Raw genomic sequence first — 22,488 nt, forward strand, 5'->3', positions numbered from 1 at the left:
TTTTTAAATGAATAACAATACTGTGCTGGAGAACAAATCAAATAATTACAAAATATTTAGAATCTATCAAAATTACCTACTCAAAGAGAGCAAAAACAAATGATGTATATGTAAGTATCAATTCATAGTCATTATCTTTTTAATTAAAGATATCACATATTCATTTCCTTTAAAACAAACTGCAGCAAACTCTAGGAATTTTCATATATATTGTTGCATTGAATGACAAAGCTCTTTGCCATAAAACGCACCATAAAGTCACTTCACATTCATCTTATGTCTTATTTTTCTCCCTTTCTCTTCCTACCTGCACAACTAAACACAGCACTTCTCTTCCTCATTCCTCATTACCTGGGGCTCACATTAAGTTTCAAGGAGGGTAGATAACTATTTAAATAACAACTCCTTAACAAATATATCTCTGAAAAAATTCCTTTGTGCCTGTGTGTTGCAGTCAAGTATTTTACTGATCATTTGTTTAAAGTTTGAGTTGGTTTTTCTGTACCTGCCATCAGCTACCTAACTATAGCATTTACTTATTTCTTCACTAAGTCTCTAATATATGTTCAACTGTAAACCGTACAAGTAACAATCTCACTGGTGCAGCCACAGAAGGTGACCCAGATTACAAAACACTGTGTGCTAATGCCAAGTTGTCTTGTTCAACGGCAGCTGCTCTATGCTTTGCCTTATTGATATTCAGATTCAACAGACACAAATCACATGGCCCCTTTGACAAGCACACACTCTCCCTGTCTTCGTTTTAAACGTGTTCAATAGCTACTGTCCTTCATAAACACACTGCTGGGGCCATTTGGTCTCCTCTGATTTTCTATCCTGCCATAGAACTGACAAGATTATCTCAGAAACATTGCTCTTGTTTCTATTTGGGGAAGTTTGTGGAAAATAATATCTTCATTTATAAAACAGAAACACATAACAGTAAAAGCCCATTTCTCTGGTGAAAGAAACACTTTGAACCATTACTCTCTGGGAAACATTGAGGCTATCTCCTTGATTATGAGAGCAAATGTTGCAATACAGAGTTATTTAAAAGTGAAGATAAATATATAGTACATGGGAATAAAATGAAATATAGCTTATGAATAACTTCCTTTTAAAGGATATCAATCAGTAAGGGCTAAATCTATTTTGTAAAAGTGTAAACACAACAAAATATCTTCTCGTCTATATGACCATTTCATTCTCCAGCTCACTACTACAAAGGTTACAAACAAAATTTCTGTACCTGAATACCTACTGGAAATCATAGAATCTTAAAATTGACTGTTCACATTAACTGGTATCACTGATTTCTTTAACACATGACACTTAAAAAAAACAAATAAAAACTTCCTTTTTAGCATTGTATTTTATAGAACATGTAACATTATCCATTGTTTGTAAGAAATACAATAAGCCAGAAATAAACCAGGAAAAAATGCCCAAAGTGGGAAATGCTTACTTTTTATGTAGATGAGCAGTGAAAAACTGAGGTAGAAGATGAGAAGGTAGTTAATATTCTTAAGTGCCATGGTCTTATTTACAGAACATCCTCTGGTGTGTTGCTGGTGGTCTGGTCCCAATCCGGCTCCTGATCCCTGTCTGTCTCAGAGAGGAGCGGGTGCCTCAGAATCCCCAGGTGCCATCTCTGTCCCACCCCACTTACAGCTCCTTCACAGAAAACACAGGGACTTAGATTCAAAAAGCAGTTTGTGCTTCTTAGCATCACTTACACCAGAGGATGGGGTGATTTTTCAAACCTGGTGCAGATTTTTTCAGGCTGGATTGGATTCATTTCCCCCCTCAAGCCTTTGCTATGAGTTTTTTTCTGTTAATGTTGTCTCCTCAAAAGGGCCTACATTACAATAGTGTCTTCAATTGCTCTCAATAGATGGATTAATTTCTGATAACTGTCTTGCCACATAATTATGATCTGGCAACTTTTAACGGAATACCGTATGTTCTTGTATATTTACTTTCATCTTCAGAACACAATTCACAGACAAGTAATCTTTTCTGTTCATAAATTATATTACCACAACTCAGATTTCTGTTGTTTATAAGTTGGGCCAAGACAGAAGAAAACTTAAACTATTGCATAAAATGAACAGAGTTCTGGAGATTATTCAGGGGTAATCTTGTCCATAAGCCCAGAGCTCATTTTATTCTTGGTTCATGAAATTATATGCTCTGGGATTTCTTGAGCTTTTGTTTTACTATAATTGATGAATGTAAACATGTTTGCTTATTTAAAAAATACACTTGTTTTAAATACAACGATATTTTCTCAGATTAAATTGTTGAAGTCCTTAAAATTATATTTTTATTAGACACCATGAAAACATCCATTAACTAAAATCAGAATGCTTTATTTTCTAATTGATGTTAGTGCTAGTACAGAGCCTTTTCCCATTGTTAAAACTGTTCACTTTTACTCTTTAAAATGCAATTTCTATGGCTGATTTTTACAAAGCTTTATAAATCTGCCAGATGTTTAACTATATAACATATATTTTGAAGTCTTTATGTTTTCTGCCCATGTCTCTAATATCTTGATAGTCAGCTTAATGGTTTTTATTAACATTATTCTCTCACATACTCACAGATTTACTTGCTAAAATAGGGTTTATCCTTTTAAAATTATTTAATTTTTATAGAATTCATGACAATTATTATTTTTAAAGATTTTTTCCTCCTCTCATGCAAATAATTTAACTTGGGCAATTTAACAATAAGAGCAAAAGAATTTCAGGTTACAGAAGCATTATTAACTCCCTACTCTAATCCCTGTGTTTTGTCAACTGGAGAACTGAGAAGCAGAGCAATTATTCTGTGTGCTCAGAGTCTGGTGGGTCACTATCAACATTAGGACCAGAGTCTCCCCATGATTTCTAGAACATTAGTTCTTCAATAAATCTTGTGAAGTCTCTTTTCATCTTTATTCCTATGTGTTCTTTCATGCCTTTTGCAACAATACCATTCTGGGACATCTACATACTGAACCAACTTGATCTCCATTCGTCCTAAAGAGGCCTCCACAATGAACCCCAAGACTAAGGAATTTATAACATGTAAGGCGAATTGACAGACTGGAAAAAAAAGTGAATAGACTCAGGTAAAGAATCTGATGGTATTAGAAAGCCTTCTGTTAGGGTGTGTTTATGAGTGTCACAATCAAAGAAACAAAGAAAATTAGTTTTTCAAAACACAAAAGTGTCAATGAAAATAAGTAGTTGAGAGAATATGTTATACAAAGAATGGTTATAGGAATTATATACACGGAGTTTGAATATAAAAAATTAAGTGGATATAGCCATTATAAAAATGAGTCAATGGGTACCATGTGTCAGATTTGGGCTAGTCAGGAATTCCTTTAGAAAAAAGAAGTAGTATTTACGTTGATTTTCAAGCATAAGTATGGGTATGCTGTAGTCTAAATGGTTTCCCCGCTTCCCAAATTCACATGTTGAAACCTAATCCCCAATGTGATAGTATCAAGAGGTGGGGAGTTTTGAAAGGTGATTAGGCCTAACCTTCATGAATGGGATTACTGCCCTTATAAAAGAAGCCTGAGGGAGTTTATTTGCCCCGGCACCACATGAGGAAACACAGAAGGAACCTTCTAAGAGGAACAGGCCCTTGGCAGCTACCAAATTTGCTGGTACCTTGATGTTGCTCTTCTCAGTCTCCAAAATTATAAGAAATCAATTTCTGTTATTAAAAATTACCCAGTCTAAATTTTGTTATAGCAGCATGAACAAACTAGGGGTATAAGAAATAAATAGGGCAAGACTGAGGTGTAAGAGTTTTACAGGAAAAGGATATTATATAGGAATAGAGGCCTAAAGCAGTTGGGCAAATCAAGAAACTAGAAATATTCTGATATAGCAGAAACGTAGGTGTGAAGAGATGTCAGGAAATAAGACTCAGCAAATCCACAAAATCAAGCAAGTTTAATTTTCAATATGAGGAAAGCACACCATTAATAGGTTTTAAGTAGTGAATTCACATACTCAGAGTTGTGTTTAGAAAGACAAATCTACGAGCAATGTAGCAATGGTTGGAAAAAGGCAGATGGAAAGCACAGAAACCAGTGAGAAAAGGATATTGCTGTTGTCCACAAGAGAGATGATAAGGGACTGAACTAAAGCAGAGACAGTGGGGATGATAAAACAAAACAAAACAGCAATAAACTAGATATATCTAAAGACATATAGAGAATAAGGCAACATGAAAACTAATTTTAATTTGAGTTTTGGCATTTGGGATATTATTAATGTCATTCATAAAAATGAAGAATATAGATAAGGGCACCTATACAAGAAACAGCAAAAACCATCCTTCCCAAGTAAGAAATATGTAAGTGAGCTCAACAGCAATAAAGTAAAATAACCAATTGAGATAGACAATTCTTGACTTTTGGAATGGAGAGAGAGAAAGAGAGAGAGAGAAGGGAGGGAGGGAAGGAACAAAGGAAAGAAAAGGAAGGAAAGTGGGAGGAAGAAAGGAAGGAAGGAAGGAAGGAAGGAGAAAAGGAAAGAAAAAAGCAGGAGAGAGGGAGGAAGGGAAGAAAGAAGGAAATAAAAGAGCAGTTCAGAAATAAGAAATCAATGAGAACTGAGATGAAACTAAACTCTCATGTGGAAATGCTACAATTCACAGTTCACAAATGGTTCCCATGGAAGCCAACCTCTACCAAAGATGAGCTCACACAGCTTAAAACTATGAATCAAACTAGAAACCCACTGCCATGGCAGACATTGGACACAATGAATGGGAACATTCACACTCAAAAGATTCATGATAATAGAGCTAACTTAAGGGATTATAAAATAACACTGTTAAGATACAGAAAAAAAGTATCACAGAAAATAAGTGGTTGAGAAAATATGTTATACAAAGAATGCACTGTTCTGGCCAGGCACGGTGGCTCACACCTGTAATTCCAGCACTTTGGGAGGCCGAGGCGGGTGGATCACCTGAGGTCAGGAGATTGAGACCATCCTGGTCAACATGGTGAAACCCTGTCTCTACTAAAAAAATACAAAAGTTAGCTAGGCGTAGTAGCAGCCACCGTAATCCTAGCTACTCAGGAGGCTGAGACATGAGAATCTTTTGAACTTGGGAGGTGGAGATTGCAGTGAGCCAAGATCATGCCACTGCACTCCAGTCTGGCTGATGGAGTGAGACTTTGTCTCAAAAAAAAAAAAAGAAAGAAAGAAAGAAAGAAAAAGAAAAAAAAAAGAATGCACTGTTCTTATGTACTGTTCATGGGTAAATTAGTACAACCTTTATGGAAAACAATAAGGAAATTACTCAAATGACTTAAAATATAACTATCATTTGATCCAGTAATCCCATTACTGTGTAACTGCCCAAAAGAAAAGGAATCATTACATGAAAAAGATACCTGTACTTGTATGTTTAATGCAGTACTATTCACAACAGCAAAGAAATGTCCATCAGTGGATGATTGGATAAACAAAATATGGTCTACATATATAACACAATGGAACACAATTCAGCCATAAAAAATGAAATCATGTATTTTACAGCAACATGGATGGAACTGGAACCCATTATCTGAAGGAAAACAACTCAGACACAGAAACACAAATAATGCATGTTCTCACTTATAAATGGGAGCTAAATAATGTGTACACATAGATGCAGAGTGTGAAATGATAGACGATGGAGACTTGGAAGGTTGAGGGGGTTGGAGGAGGGACAGATGATGACAAGTTACTTAATGGATGTAAAGTACATTGGTGATGGATACACTAAAAGCCTAAACTTCACTGCTCTGCAATATGTCCATGTGACAAATTGTGCCTTTTAAATATATGCAAATAAAAATTTTCAAGGGATGAAAGAATGCATTTATTTTATAAAACAAGAACAAGACATGATAAAAAATGATTGGGCCTATTTGAAAATAAACTGAAGATAAATTCTAAAAATAAAAAAGTCATTAAAACTTTTTGAAAAATTTAACTAATAACTTAAATAGTAGATGACACTACAATAAACTAAACAGAAGATCTGAAGTTTTTTTTTAGAATAGATCAATGTGAGATAAGGAATTGGTGAAAAAGAATGAACAGTAAAGAGACATAGAAAATAGAATAGAAAGTTGTATCTCAGAAACGAGGAAAAAATTGGGAGAAGGTAAGTACCAAGAACTAATGGACTAGAGTTTTCAGATATGAAAAAATATGACTTCTCCAATTTAGAAAAGCTCACTGAATCCCTAGGGAATATTACATTTAAAGTGCAACAAAATAATTACCACAAAAGCAAAAATTGACAATTGGGACCTAATTAAACCAAAGAGCTCTGCAAAGCAAAAGAAACTATCATCAGAGTGAACAATCTACAGAATGGGAGAAAATTTTTGCAAACTATGCATCCAGCAAAGGTCCTGTAATTCTCCAGAATCTGTAAGGAACTTAATCAGTTCAATAAGCAAAAAGTAACCCATTAAAAAGTGGGCAAAAGACATGAACAGACACTTCTCAAAAGAAGACATATAAGCAGCCAATAAACATGTAACAAAATGCTCAATATCACTGATCATCAGAGAAATGCAAATCAAAACTACAATGAGATGCCATCTCACACCAGTTCGAAAGAATATTTCTTTTTAAGTCAAAAAACAACAGATGCTGGTGAGGCTGTAGATAAAGGGAACACTTACACACTGTTGATGGGAATGTAAATTAGTTCAGCCACTGTGAAAAGCCGTTTGAAGATTTCTCAAAGAACTTAAAACAGAAATACCATTTGATCTAGCAATACCATTTCTGGGTATATACCCGAAGGAAAATAAATCATTCTACAAAAAATACACATGCAACCATGTGTTCATTACAGCACTATTCACAATAGCAAAGACATGGAATCAACCTAGGGTCCCATCAACGGTGGATTGGATAAAGTAAATGTGATACATAAACAAAACGGAATACTTTGTAGCCATAAAAACAACAAAATCGCATCCTTTGCAAGAACATGGATGCAGCTGCAGGCCATTATCCTAAGCAAAATGATGCAGGAAGAGAAAAATCAAATGCTGCATGTTCTCGCTTATAAGTGGGAGCTAAATATTGGGTACACATAGACATAAAGATGGGAACAATACACACTGAGGACTACTGCTGAGAAGAAGTGGGTGAAGGGCTGAAAACTATCTATTGAGTGCTATGCTCACTACCTGGGCAACGGGATCATTCATACCTCAAACCTCAGTGTCACACAATATACCCATGTAACATATCTGCACATGTACCCCCAGTATCTAAAAGTTAAATTTTTAAAAAAAGAAAAATAAAAACATACAGTGCAGTAAAATAAGCAAAATAAAACCTTAAAAGTCAGCATTTGTCGTTAAAGTCTAAAATGTTTACGGTAGAGCAATAATCAAAATCATGAAAGACTTTTCATGAATAAATTAGGTGCCATAAAACAAAGAAAGTAGGAGAAGAGGAAGATTTATAGATAAAAATAGAAGGTACAGTTTTAAAATATATTCAATTTGAGCTGTCTATTCAAAACCAACTGAAGATCCAGAACGTAGTAGGTTCTGGAGATACAATTTCAGAATGTAGGACAGCTGTTCTTATTGGTGGAAATTCTTGATGCCATATTAATGTACAAGCATTTGTTTGTTTTACACATACTATACAAAAGGTATATTATATATACACCTGCTATATATCAGACACTAGAGTCATCATCAGTAATTTGCATGTTTAAGACAGGGTCATCACCCTTGTTGAATTAAACTCTGGTGAGCAGATGCAGTCTTCTGAGGAGAAAAGTACTTTATCTCCCAGTTCCTTGATATTCAAAATTGATTTAATAAGGGTACAAAGATTTATCTTCAGTTCAGTTCTGTGTATTATAGATTCTTTTACACACATCATCTCACTTAATACAGCATCTCCACAAAGTAGATTAAGTTAACCCTAATTGACAATGGTAAAAAAGAGATTGAGAGACCCAAGTTACCTGTATAATAAGTGCTGCAGTTCAGATTCACACCCAACTTGCTTATTCCAATGTTCTTAATTATTGTTATAATGGTATTTATTGTTAATTACATAATCATAAATGTATTCTTGTGAAAAACCCCAAATATTAGGATAAAGGATCTTTGATAAACAACAATCCCACACTCCTCTCCAGAAGTAATCATTGTTATTTGTTAATGAATATCGTTTTATACCACTCTCTGCTACAGTTTGATAAATACATAGATGATGGATAGATGATGTATAGATGAATAGAGACATAAATATTATTTTGCTTCTTTTCTTAAATAATGGTATGATACTCTATGTATTATTCTGCAACTTGCTTTTCTCATTAAACAGTGTGTCTTGAAGATTTCGGCATTTAACTCACATACTGTTTAATGCCACATGGCATTTCATAGTATACATGTGCTATAGTTTAATGATTTCATTTTTCTGGGCATCAATGTTTCAAATTTACTTTATGTAAACAATGATTAATAAAAATCATTTTCACACCTGTTTGTTTAAATGCATAAGAGTTTCTCTAGGGTAAATGCTAAAATTTACCTTAGGCAAATACAGAAATTTTGAGGATAAATTTTGAAGCTGGCTATTGGGTATGTAAAGGTATATCATATTATTTATTCTATGTTTGTATAGATTTTTTAAAATTAATTACAACAAACTTGAAATTTTAAATTTGCATATTTTTCTTATTTAGAAAAATTGAGCATCTTTTAGCATTTGTATTTACTCCTCAATGATTTGCCAACTCATATCATATTCACGTTTCTATCAACTCTTAAATAATTTTTATTTAGTTAGTTGTAGCATTTATTTATAAAGGTTTGATCTTAATTCTTAGTCTGCTATAAATGTTGAAAATGTTTCTTCTCAGTAGTTTCATTTTCTCTTAAAGTTTATAGTTTTTCTTTATACTATTTGATTTTGAAAATTTTTTATGACTTTTATTTTTGTGTTATTAAAGAAGGCTTTTTTTTCTCATCAGGCTTACTAACACAGGGATTCCCATTGAGTTTTATTCCAAATTTTATTTTAAAAATTTAAAATACATGTATTAAAATTTCTTAAAATTTTATGACTTTAACCCACATGGAATAGATTTTTATGAATGGTCTAACTTACATATTTAATTTTATTTCTAAATTATAGACTTAACTTTATTCCCAGATGGATAGCCAATGTCCAAACTACAAAATCATGTATAAAACCGGTGTATATAAAAATTTTTTGTTTAATTACACTTTTGTGACTCCTCTGCCAGTAAATTTAAACTTAGTTGTTTCTTTTTCTCCTTCTCTTCCTCCTCCTCCTCCTCCTTCTTCTCTCTCTCTCTCTCTCTTTCTTTCTTTTTTTAGGGTATCTGTCACCCATCCTAGAGTGCAGGCAATAGCGCGATGTCAGCTTGCTGCCTCAGCAGCACGGGCCCAAGAGATCTTCCCAACCTCAGCTTCCGGAGTACCTGGAATTACAGCCAGGCTCCAATGTGCCTTCTTCATTTTTTTTTTTTTTTTTTTTAAAGACGTGGAGTCTCACTGTGTTCCTCAGGGGCTGGTCTTTAACTTCTGAGCTCAGGTAGTCCACCCACTTTGGCCTTCCAAAGTGCTGGGATTACAGGCCTGAGCCACCACGCCCGGCCTGAAACTTTCTTTTACAAGTTTGCCTTCCCTTGTACAGTTTATCTTCCAGATTAGTTTTCTAAGCAGTTGCTCTATCTCCTTTCAACAACAACTATTCCAAGTATAATGGGGATTTCGTTTATTGTATAAGTTAATGAGGGGATAATTGATATTTTTTCAATATTGCATTTTTCTTCTTTTTTTTTACTTTAAGTTCAGGGATACGAGTGCAGAATGTGCAGGTTTGTTACATAGGTATACATATGCCATGGTGGTTTGCTGCACCCATCAACCTATCACCTAGGTTTTAAGCCCCACATGCATTAGCTATTTGTCCTGATGTTCTCCCTCCCCTCACCCCTGACCCCACTGACAGGCCTGGTATGTGTTTTTCCCCTCCCTGTGTCCATGTGTTCTCATTGTTCAACTCCCACTTGTGAGTGACAACATGCAGTCTTTGGTTTTCTGTTCCTGTGTTAGTTTGCTGAAGATGATTGCTTAAAGCTTCATCCGTGTCCCTGCAAAGGACATGATCTCATTCCTTTTCATGCCTGCATAGTATCCCATGGTGTGTAGGTGCCACATTTTATTTATCCAGTCTATCATTGATAGTCATTTGGGTTGATTCCATGTCTTTGCTATAGTGAATAGCACTGCAATGAACATATGTATGCATGTATCTTTAAAACAGAATGATTTATATTCCTTTGGGTATATACCCAGTAATGGGATTGCTGGGTCAAATGGTATTTCTGCTTCTAGATCTTTGAGGAATCACCACACTGTCTTTCACAATGGTTGAACTAACTTACATTTCCACTAACAGTGTAAAAGCATTCCTATTTCTCCAAACCTCGTCAGCATCTGTTGTTTCTTGAAAAACTACTCTTCAAAGTATAATGGGGATTGCCTTTATTGCAAAAGCTAATGAGGGGATAATTGATACCTTTTCAATATTGCATTTTTCAGTATCTGAATAATCTTACAATATTTAACACATATTGAGTCATTCTTATAAGCCAGACACTTTCTAAAACCTTTCTATGCATTCTTTATTTAATATCTATCATAATACTATGAAGCAGGTTCTATTTTTTCCATTTTATAGATGATAAAAATACAAAGATCCAGTGATTCATCTCAGTTATCACAGCCAATAGGTCACTCTAGAAGAGAAGACAATGTAGAGTAAGAAAAGGAGAGGGTCAGCAGCCACACTAATACTTAATAATTGGAGGATAAGAACCCAGAGATTTAAGAGAAATAACCAGGATATTGTGGTGTCATGGAAGAGAGGAAAGAGGGTCAGAAAAGAGAGTGACGAACAGTGGTAATGCTGCAGGAAAGTGAAGTCTGATAAGGACCAATTCAATTTGGCAGGAAGGGGATTTTTAGTGACCTTGGTGACAGGAATATCAATGGAGCATTGGGACAAAATCCAAATATCAGTTATTTTTTATGAGTGAATTCAACATTAGCAAGTAGAGACAGTAAGTGCAAAGTACACATTCCAAAAGATGGGTGTGCAGAAAACATGGGACGGGGAGGCAAAGTTTAAAACGGATTTATGGCCAAATACTTTTTTTTAACATGAAATACATGCCAAAAAAGAAAAAAAAAAGGAACCAGAAAAACTGAAGGTATGAAACAGATAAGGATATTTGATGGAGCAAGCTTCCTGAGGAGGTGAGAAAAATGGGATCCATTTGTGTTACAAACAATCCAATTATACAATTTTAGTTATTTTTAAATGTACAATTAAATTGTTAGCAACTATAGTCACCCTATTGTGTTATCAAATACTAGTTCTTATTTATTCTTTCTAACTATTTAGAAGAAAAGATAATATCAAGTACTTAAATAAAGAGACGAATTGAAGAAACAGAGAAATGGAAAGGCTGCAAGACTCATCTGCCAGCTTTGATAACAGAGTAAAGGGTCCAGCTGAACTGAAATCCAGCTAAATTCATTTGTAATGCTGCTAAAAAGCACAGTGGCATGATCTTTCCAGCAGCAAAAAGAGTGCTAGCACAGAAGCAGAGCTGGCAGACTACAGGATTACTTCAGGAATGAGAGCTTTCAGAGTGGAAGGATAAGTAATAGGTGGAGGCCTTATAAGCAATGCTTAGAGACAATGGCAACTGAGGTAACTAATGAGGGAAGTTATGAACAGACAAGGAAAAAATGAGGTTTCATTGGATTAGGGGTATTTATGTGGTAGAGAAGCAGATGAAATGAGACTGCGGTTGAATTCAGACAGTGGGATATTGAAGTCTGTAAATATAAAAGAAAGAACTGATCAGGCTTGATCTAGGCTAAATTGGAACCATGGTGGAGATTGCAAGAAAATTCTTTGGTGTAGCCTAAGAAAACTATATAATGAATAGCTATTTAATAAAGTTCACCCCCACAAGTAGGTATTCAAGTAAATGAGGATCAATTCAGTGAAAGACTTGTAATGGTTAATTGTGTGTGTCAACTTGACCTGGCTAAGAGATGCCCAGATAACTTGTAAAACATTATTTCTGGGTGTGTAGTGGGGGTGTTTCCAAAAGATATTACCATCTGAATCAGTAGGCTGAGTAAAGAAGATCTGCCCTCTCCAAAGCAGGTGAGCATCATCCAATCCTTTGGGAATCCAAACAGAACAAAAAGGTGGAAGAAGGGCAATTTTACTCTCTCTTCTTGAGCTAGGACATTTCTCTTCTCCTTCCCTCAGACATTAGTTCTTAGGCCTTTGGTCTCTGGGACTTATTCCAGCGGCACCCCCCAGTTTTCAGGCCTTTGGACTTGGATCAAGAGTTACATCATTGGCTTCCCTGGTTCTCAAGCCTTCGGACTCAGACTGAATTACACCACTTTGGCTTTTCTGGTTCTCCAGCTGGCAGATGGCATATCATGGGAGTGAATGTGAGCCAATTTTCCTAATAAATTACACAAACATATACACACATACCAATCCTACAGGTTCTGTTTCTTTGTAGAATTCTGACTAATATAGGACTAAATATATCTTTTTCCCTAAAGACTTCTAAGACACCCTCCAAGTTTTTTCTACTGTATTCTGTGAGCTAGAGAGAAGTAGAATAAAGGAGAAAAATCAATTTCCTGCTGTTCAGAGAAAGTAGAAAATTATGTAAAACATTTCCTCAAAAGATGTAGAATTTCATTACATGTAGCTTTACTCCACTTGGAGCCCTTCTGCTCACTGAGCATTTAAAAAAAGCAGGAATACAGATTTACACATATTAAATTTTGATACGTGTCTTAAACATATAAGTACATATATCAAATAATGAGTTGTATATTTGAATCTGGAACTCATCAGAGAACTCTGAGTTAGATATATAAATTGACATAATGAGGCACATTAAGCTATTTGGAGAGATAATAACACTTAGCAGGTAAGAGGAGATTATTATAAAAAATAATAATAATAATAAAGGAATCAACAAGGACTAATCTCTGTGGCTCACTTAGCTCAGTAAATCTAAAAGAACAAGACCAAGAAAAAGCAGCCAGTGAGTAGAAGGAGAATCCAGAAAACATGGTTACCTAGAAGGCCAAGAAGTATTTCTCTAAGAACAGAGTGATTAACTGAGTCATCTACTACTAAGATGATGACTGAGAGCTGGTTGTTAGTTTGGTGACATGAAAGTCACTGATGACCTTGATAAGAGAAATTTCAATGTGTTCAAGAGAAAATGCAAGGAGAAATAAATGCAGATTGAAAATGCAAGGGACATGTAAGGGATATGTATATATACATACATATATATAATACATATTGTAATGTGTGTGTCTGTGTGTGTGTATATATATGTGTGTGTGTGTGTATATATATGTTCTATATTATTATAGAACATTTAAATGCTGTTGGGAATGACCCAGTAGATAGGGAAAGTTGTGACACCTTTCTACTCTCCTACTATCCTATAGAAAGTTAAGAAAAGGAGTTTGTTTCAAAATCTGTGTTTTCAGAACTTAATCCACATCAGTGCTAGGTACTCATGAAGTATCAGAATGAATCACTCATTAAATTTGCTTTATTACCCCTAGCTGCAACACTTCAGATGTTGGTAATGGTATTGTTTTGAAAACGGAGTATTTCTTAAGTATAGGTCTGTCATTTTTCTTTGCACATTTGAGCAACTGATTGACAGGCAGAAGAGTCCTTTTTTCTCCAAAACAGGCATTATGTGCCAGTAATCAACATGCATTCAACTGCGGGCTCCTTCTTGTAATTACTAATGCTCATTTCCAACTAGGATGTGAACAGTTGAAAAGTACTGACTTGATAAATATTTTCTATGGCTAGATTCACATCGAAGAATTTAGATTTCTTGGACTGCAAGTAACAAATTACCTTAAGAAAATAAAGAATTTATTGGCAGGATACTCAGTGCAGCACAGAATAGATGAGAATTCAAGAGAATAGGTATGAATAGAATGGAACTATGGTGGTGTGGAGTCCAGACAATAAGCATCACACACAATTTCATAAGGAAAATACCATTCAAATGAGTGAATTTTAATTTTTTTTTCCTATTTTTCCTTCAAAGTCCAGGAAGAGAGAGTCAGAGTAGCCTCCCTAGGGTAGGGCAGTGCACCTTGACTTGCAGTACAGTATTTTAAAACTACACTCAGTGGAAAAGTATAACTCCCCAAAAGGAATTTAGCACACTGCTATCAAATGAAAGAGAAATGGATGCAGGCAACCAAAAGGAGAAATGACCATGAGAGACCTCAGGCAAAAAATTTAATTAAGAATTCATGACAGGTTTGAGTGTCCTTACCACGCTTTTAAAATTAAAAACAACAACAACAAAATCCAGTGAGTGAAGTCATTGTACATGATGGCACATGAAAAAATTAGACCCTGTTGAAGATAAGATCCGTCACAAAATCACTGACTACATTAAAGATGTGCATATATGTGTTACTGAGGTTTGCAATCATTGAATTGAGGTATACTTCCAGAATTATAGGGGAAACAAATATTATAAATTCTGGAAGTCATATAAGACAAAGCAATTATTTGATTAGCTTACTGGCATATATAAACTTACTTCATTCAAATCTTATAATTGCCTTCAGAAATTATTATATTTCATTTAAAGACAGATAAAGGTGTACTTTAAAAAACTTATTTGGAGTTCTGGAAGCAGCCCTGGTTCTAGTTAATTTATGTTCCTATTTGGAAATTAAGACAGCTGAAGCTTTTTTGCTTCTCCTCATTCATCATCACTACAGAGAAGCAGAAATAGCAACAGAGCCTGACATTCAGGTAAGAGAGACGATATAAAAAAAACATATTCTGTTCATGTCATAAATCATGGTGACACTACTAAGAAAAGAATGTGAACAATTCTGAGTAGCTGTCATCAATGACATCAATATTAATTTCAAAAATCATTTGTGGACTGAAACCTTTAGTTCCCTATAATATTTTTTCTTATATCTTGCTATAAATAATGATTGCACAGATTCTGTGTGAGTATCACTCATGACAAGGAATGGCCAAAAAAGTACAAAGGGATTCATGTGTTGACCCCTTACTTTGGAGAACTTGGGTTGCCTTCCCAGGCAAATAATCACAAGGCACACAAGTCTGAAGAATCTCCAGGAAGCTTTCTATCAAATATATGTGTGGTGGCTTTCTTCCCATGAACTATACTTATATCTATAAATAAATGTATCTAGCCTCTCTGTAAAGAAGGAGAAGAGATATATGAATTAGGAGGATGAAGAGGTAGAGAATGGAGGCCCAGAGTTTGGATCAATAGCTGCCTGAAGCATTTTCATCATTAGCATCCCTAGGACATTTAGCGCTTTGGGAATATTTATTTGCCAATGTGTTTATTACAAAAACAAACCTCTCAAAATATCAGATCCAGACTTTTTTTTATCTCACCTGGCTTACTTATAGGGGGTAATCGAAGCTATCAGCACAAAAAGCTTGTTATTTCCTTAAACCCTTGATAGTTTTTGGCAAATGAAACTATAAGCTTAAAAATTCAAACCCATTAAGAAAAAAAATTCAAAACAAAGAAATTTTAGAGAACTTTTTCTTTATCAAATGATTCTTTGGTTTGCAAAAGGGTAAACCCATACATTATATTATGTACTTTCCAAAAATAATCTGTATTTTTAAAATCTTCCCTAAAAAGCAGATTTTTGGTAAAGTACGGTTGATGTATATATTCATGTGTAATTTCTTTGTTGTAGCATTAAAAGTCATTTGTGAAGCCCAAAATATATACCAGGTTTGGGGGAATAAATGTGAATTAATTCAATCTCTTACATGAAGAGCCTATATTAAAATTGGTATAAACAACCACAAACAAAGTGGATTATAACATGATATACTGTTTTTAAAAATGTTCAAAGTGCTATGAAAGCATGAATGAAAAAGTGATTAATTCTTTCTAAAATTTCAGAGACAACTTCATAAGTGCCATTTTAAATAGACTTTTAAAGAATAAATAAGAATAAGTATGCCAAGTAGCAGAGTTTGATAAAGAAATTCAGGGCCCAGGAGAAAACAGAATGTATTTATTTGCAGAATCAGCAAATAATTGGGATTGCCTTGACTAAGGAATGCTGAGAGAGAAATAACGAAAGGTATGTCTGCAAGAGTAGACTATGGGCAGATTTTGTGAGCGGAAATGTCATGCCAGTAAGTTTAGAGAGTCAACAAACAATTTTAAAGAGAAGAGTTGTGATGGTTAATTTTATGTGTCAATTTTACTAGACTAACGGATGTCCAGATAGCTGGTAAAAAAATACTTTCTGGATGTGCCTGTGAAGGTATTTCCAGAGGGATTAGCATTTGAATTGATAATCTAAGTAAAGAAGATCTGCCTTAACCAATGTGAATGAGCGTCATCCAACCCACTGAGAACCCAAACAGAACAAGAAGACAGATGTAAGGGCGAATTTGTTCTGTCTGTTTGGGTTGACACATCCATCTTCTACTGCCCTCAGACATCGGAGCTCCTGGCCTTTGGACTTGAGCTGAATTAATCCACTGGCTTTTCTGGTTCTCCAGCTTGCAGTATAAAGCTCATAGGACTTCTCATCCTTCATAATCACTTGAGCCAATTCCCATAATAATTTTTATGTATATAAACACACACATATATATAAAATCTCTTATTGGCTTTTTTCTGTAGAGCCCTGATATAGGAGTGATATAATCAGGCTAGTGATTTAAGTTTAAGAATGATAATTCTAGCTTAGTATGAGGGATAAAATGGAATCACTAGAATAACAGTGATTATAGTCATATAGGGCATGAAGGGGGAGAAGAGAATGCACTGTGGTTTGCAAGACCAACTTTACATAGCCACCTATTTTGAGACCTGAAAGCTAAGAATGGAATAGGTTTTTATATATTTAAATGGTTAAAAAATCAAATAATATTCTATGACATGCAAAAATTATATAAAATTCAAGTTTCTATGTCCATAAAGTTTCACTGGAGCACAGCTATGTTCATTTGTATACATATTATCTATGATTGCATTCATACTACAATTGAGTAGAGATCACACGGCCCACAAAGCTTAAAATATTTACTACCTAGAACTTTACCAAAAAGATTGCTGACCCCTGATTTAGGGTGTGAACAAAACTGTGGATGGCTAGGTCCAATATGAGTTCCATTCAGAAAGGTCCTACTACCATAAGTAAAAAGCAAAACCTAAAAATATTAATGGCTGAGTTATTAACCTAGTTCAATTTCTGGTAACTAACAAAGATCCCAAATAAGGAAAAATATAACTATCAGACAATATTGGACAAACTGACAGTAAGCAGACAATCTCTCCTCCTTCTACTTACCACCACATTACCAAGTGAAATTATTTAAAACACACACACACATCCCACACGCACATTCATGTGTTCACAAAGACATGAAAAACTTGGAAAGCCCATATTGCACTGAAAACTTGAGAAGGGAACAAGCTTTGGAGAAAAAAATTTAAGGAATTTCTGACAGATATAGTGTCATAAATAAAAGATTTAAGGAAGTCAAGTGTATCCGGAATTGGGGGGTTCCTGGTCTCAGTGACTTCAAAAATGAAGCCACAGACCTTCGCGGTGAGTGTTACAGTTCTTAAAGATGGTGTGTCCATAGTTTGTTCCTTCAGACGTTCAGATGTGTCTGGAGCTTCTTCCTTCTGGTGGGTTCGTGGTCTTGCTGTCAAGAGTGAAGCTGCAGACTTTCACTTTCATGATGAGTGTTAAGCTCTTAAAGGCAGCATAGACCTAAAGAGTCAGCAGCAGCAAGATTTATTGCAAAGAGTGAAAGAGCAAAGTTCTCACAGTCTGGAATATGACCCGCGGGTTGCCACTGCAGGCTCCTGAAACCTGCTTTTATTCCTTTATCTGACCCCACTCACATCCTGTTGATTGGTCCATTTTACAGAGAGCTGATTGGTCTATTTTACAGAGAGCTGATTGGTCCGTTTTAACAGAGTGCTGACTGGTGCGTTTACAATCCTTGATCTAGACACAAGAGTGCTGACTGGTGCCTTTACAATCCTTGAGCTAAACACAGAGTGCTAGACAGAAAAGTTCTCCAAGTCTCCACTAGGTTAGCTAGATAGAGAGTTAGCTAGATACAGAGTACCAATTGGTGTATTTACAAACTTTGAGCTAGACACAGAGTACTGATTGGTGTATTTACAAACCCTGAGCTAGACACAGAGTGCTGATTGGTGTATTTACCATCCCCTAGCTGGACATAAATGTTCTCTAAGTCCCCATCAGGCTCAGGAGCCCAGCTGGCTTCACCTAGTGGATCCTGCACACGGGCTGCAGGCAGAGCTGCCGGCTCGTCCTGAGCTGCACTTGCACTCTTCAGCCTTTGGGCGGTCCATGGGACTGGGCGCCATGGAGCAAGGGGCAGCGCCCATTGGGGAGGCTCGGGCGGCACGGTAGCCCACAGCAGAGGGGGAGCTCGGACATGGCAGGCAGCAGGTCCCGAGCCATGCCCCACGGGGAGGCAGCTAAGGCCCAGCAAGAATTTGAGTGCAGCACCGGCAGGCCGGCACTGCTGGGGGACCCGGCACAACCTCGGCAGCTGCTGGCCCAGATGCTAAGCCCCACCGGCCGCTCCCCGTGCGGGGCCGCTGAGCCCGTGTCCGTGCCTGCTGGAACTTGCACTGGCCCGCCAGCGCCGCACGCAGCCCCGGTTCCCACCCGCACCTCTCCCTCCACACCTCCCTGCAAGCAGAGGGAGGAGGCTCTGGCCTCAGCCGGCCCAGAGAGGGGCTCCCACGGTGCCGGTGCCGTGGCGGGCTGAAGGGCTCCTCAAGCGCCACCAGAGTGGATGCTGAGGCGGAGGAGGTGCTGAGAGTGAAGGCTGCTAGCACACTGTCACCTCTCACCAGGGAGGATCAATATGTAACTTCCATTCTGGAGAAAGTGGTTTCATTTGCCATGACAAAAGGAGAAGAGATATTTTGAGGAATAGGGATTAAAAGCTCAAGCTTTGATGTCAGCCAGTCCTGAGCTTTAATGCTATCATTGTAACTTTATTCATTAAATAAATATTTAATAAATACCAACTGTATACCAAGCAATTACATGATATTATACAAGCTTAAAATCTCTGAAGCTGTTTCTTAAGCCCGTTTCTTAAATGGTACCTTACAGATCTATTGTGAAAATCAAATAACAACCACCACCACTACCACCATTAAAACAAAGACAACAACAACAACCAAAACACTTCTATTGTGCTTATGATGGGCTCAGCATTGCTTTAAGTATTTTATATACTAATTTATTTGAATTATAACACCATTTTACAGAAAAGGAAACCAAAATACAGAGAAGTTAAGCAAATTGAACAATTTTCACAGCTTGTGAGGGAAGACCTGTGATTGGAAATCAGATACTCTGTATTCATAGTTCATGCTCTTAACCACTGTGTTTTATTATTTCTCCAAATAAGATAAAGTATGGAAAGTATCATGATGTCTGTGTTTCTGTTGTTCAATAAAAAATGGCAGCCGGGCTTGATGGCTCACGCCTGTAATCCCAGCACTTTGGGAGGCCAAGGCCAGCGGATCAGGAGGCGGGCAGATCAGGAGGTCAGGTTAACCGTCCTGGCTAACGCGGTAAAACCCGTCCCTACTAAAAATAGAAAAAATTAGCCGGGCTTGGTGGCGAGTGCCTTTAGTCCCACCTACTCAGGAGGCTGAGGCAGGAGAACGGCGTGAACCCCAGAGGTGGAGCTTGCAGTGAGCTGAGATCGCACCACTGCACTCCAGCCTGGGCGACAGAGTGAGACTCCGTCTCAAAAAAAAAAAAAAAAAAAAAAAAAGGCTATAACTACATTTTATGGAAATCACTTAAAACTTCAATATAAAGTAAGGACTACCAAGTGGGCGGAATGGAAGACAGATGGAAATTATTTCATTTTTAAAACCTTTTTGCAGATTAATGACTTTCAGAAGAAGCTCTTCCAGGAGACACAAGGAAAAGAAAAACCATACCATACAAAAACCACATGGCAAGGAAACAGGGCTTCTTCTGACTGAGGTGCAGCTCCTCCCTGAGGCAGTAAGCTACTCTCCTAGGAAGGATGTCAGCCAGAGCCACACATGTGCCCATAATGAACGTTAGATACAAAAGTAAATTAGACAGGAAAGCTAATGGCAGGTACTATAATACCAACAAACACAGGCTTGAACAGAGAAAATATTCCTTTGCTGTAACTACACAAGCCCCGTCTCTACGCCCCTACGCTGCTGAATCACTGAGCTGGTATAACGTATATCAACCAACCCTCCCATGTAATGTGATGTGATGCCATGCGATGCAATGTGATGTGATGTGATGTGATGTGATGTGATGTGATGTGATGTGATCTCAGAAAGATGACATTAACAGAATGAAAGCAGACAGGAAGGGAGTCCTAAAATAATCTAACTGTAAAGTTTGCTGGAAAATACTAGTCATCTATATTTTAAAATGAGTAAAGAAGGAAAACAGGTCTTATGAAAAGATTTACCATCTAAAAGGAGTTTTGCACTATCTTTGAAATTAAAGATGAAGAGATGAAAGGAATTGACTGAATTAAAGGAAAAACATTAAGAAAATAATGCCACAGGATAACAGTAAAGAGTTTTGAAAAGATTTTCCCCTGCCTAACACTACACGTCAATATACATTTCCAATAGATCAATAATTTAAATGAAAAATACAGTGCAATAAACTATGTAGAATAGAATACAGGTGTGACTATATGATTTGGAGTGGGAAAAACTTTCTCAACTAATAATAAAACACTAAAATACTGTAAGGAAAAAATACTAATATATTTGATCTTACTGAAAAGCAAACAGCAAACTGAGAAAATCTATATGGCAAGAGAGAAGCAGGAGTGCATGGTGCTTGTAGATATTGATCACAACCTGATATCCCAGTCATAAACCCTCCCAGAGTCACTCAAACTCAGAATAGTGTATAAATAGGGGAAAGACCACATAGCCTATTCCTTAGTTTCAAAATTCATGAAATACTTTTGCTAAATCCACTCTTGAATTTTTGCACTCTGGACTTTGCCTGCTACCTAGAATGTCAGAGTATTATCTTGCTTCTCTCATCTGAGTTAATCTTTCAGAATTTAGGTCCTAATTTTCTACCTCCTCCTACAACTTCTGTCTGATTTAGTCATCTTGCTTGCTTGTATCTATCACACCAATAGTTTTATTCTAACAAGGAAATCTTATAAAGCTCTTCCTCAAATCTCTAAACAATTTCAGGGTGCCAGGAAATAAAAACTCAGAACATTCATCTTCCTTAAATACTACTTTTCATGACCTCTCCTTACTTTAATTAGTTCAATACTATTTCCTGTCATATTATGAATTATCATCCCACAGCATTCAAAGCATCCTATAGTTTATACACTTCTAGTCTCTAACCATATTTCCTGTTCTCCTTCACTCAGAAATGTCCAAGAGCCTGCATGCATATCTTTCAAAATGAACGAGTTTATATCAACCTTTCCTAATTTGAAAATTCCATGTTCTTTGTACAAGATTATTATGACTTCACTGTAGTTATAAAAGTTTAGGGGAATAAAAACTGTATGTTCATCAAAAGGGGACTGGTTAAAATGTATGGTCTGAATACTTAATGGAGCATTAAGCAGTTGTTAAAGCAAAAAAGATAAATTATTTATTAGCTTGACTATAAAAATCTCCAAAGGATATTATAAAAAAGCAATGTGGAAAATGATATGTATGGTATGTATGCAACACTTGCATTACAAAAAGAAAGGTGTATGATTAAATTTATCTATTTACATATGCATAAAATGTCATTACAAGAAATAAAAAGAAAGACCAATAACTATTTATCCATGGCAAGAACACTTGGGTGGCTGAGAGACAGGCAGTCAGTTAGATAGGCTTTATAATATGCATTTTTGTATTTATCTTTTTAATTTTGAAAAGTCTAACTGTAGTATTTATTTTGAAGTTAAAGAAATAAAAGCTTCATGATCTACTTTGAGAAATCGGTTTCTTCTGTGGCCTTTCATCACATTTTGTTTTAATAAAAGCTTTTCAATTCTGTATCAGAGTTTAATCTTTATGAAGACATTTTAATCCATGATGAAAACCCAAATTAAAGTCAAAATTCACCTTCTTGTGGGGATCTCATAAGCTGGCCGGTATGTAGACAATGCTAACTGTACACAATTTAATCATGACCTGATTCATTGTCCATGTATTTTAACATTAATTTCAGAAACAATAAAATGTAAAATAATAAGTTATTGTTATAATAAACGGAGAATCTTT

The 22,488-nt window shown here is 36.0% G+C and overlaps 1 protein-coding gene across 4 annotated transcripts in view; it reads right to left on the minus strand.

Annotated features, from left to right (window-relative positions):
- The window catches only part of CRB1 (crumbs family member 1, photoreceptor morphogenesis associated), a 214,579-nt gene extending 212,835 nt beyond the window's left edge, over positions 1-1,744 (minus strand). For all 4 annotated transcript variants that reach the window (XM_011995678.1, XM_011995686.1, XM_011995671.1 and 1 more), the window contains exon 1: positions 1,466-1,744. In XM_011995678.1, the coding sequence (XP_011851068.1) occupies positions 1,466-1,535 (70 nt within the window). In that variant the 5' untranslated portion in view covers positions 1,536-1,744. The remainder of the gene's footprint in view (positions 1-1,465) is intronic.
- Positions 1,745-22,488: the final 20,744 nt, after the last annotated feature.

This window comes from Mandrillus leucophaeus, unplaced genomic scaffold (assembly GCF_000951045.1).
Source record: "Mandrillus leucophaeus isolate KB7577 unplaced genomic scaffold, Mleu.le_1.0 Scaffold1132, whole genome shotgun sequence".
Classification (NCBI taxonomy): domain Eukaryota; kingdom Metazoa; phylum Chordata; class Mammalia; order Primates; family Cercopithecidae; genus Mandrillus; species Mandrillus leucophaeus.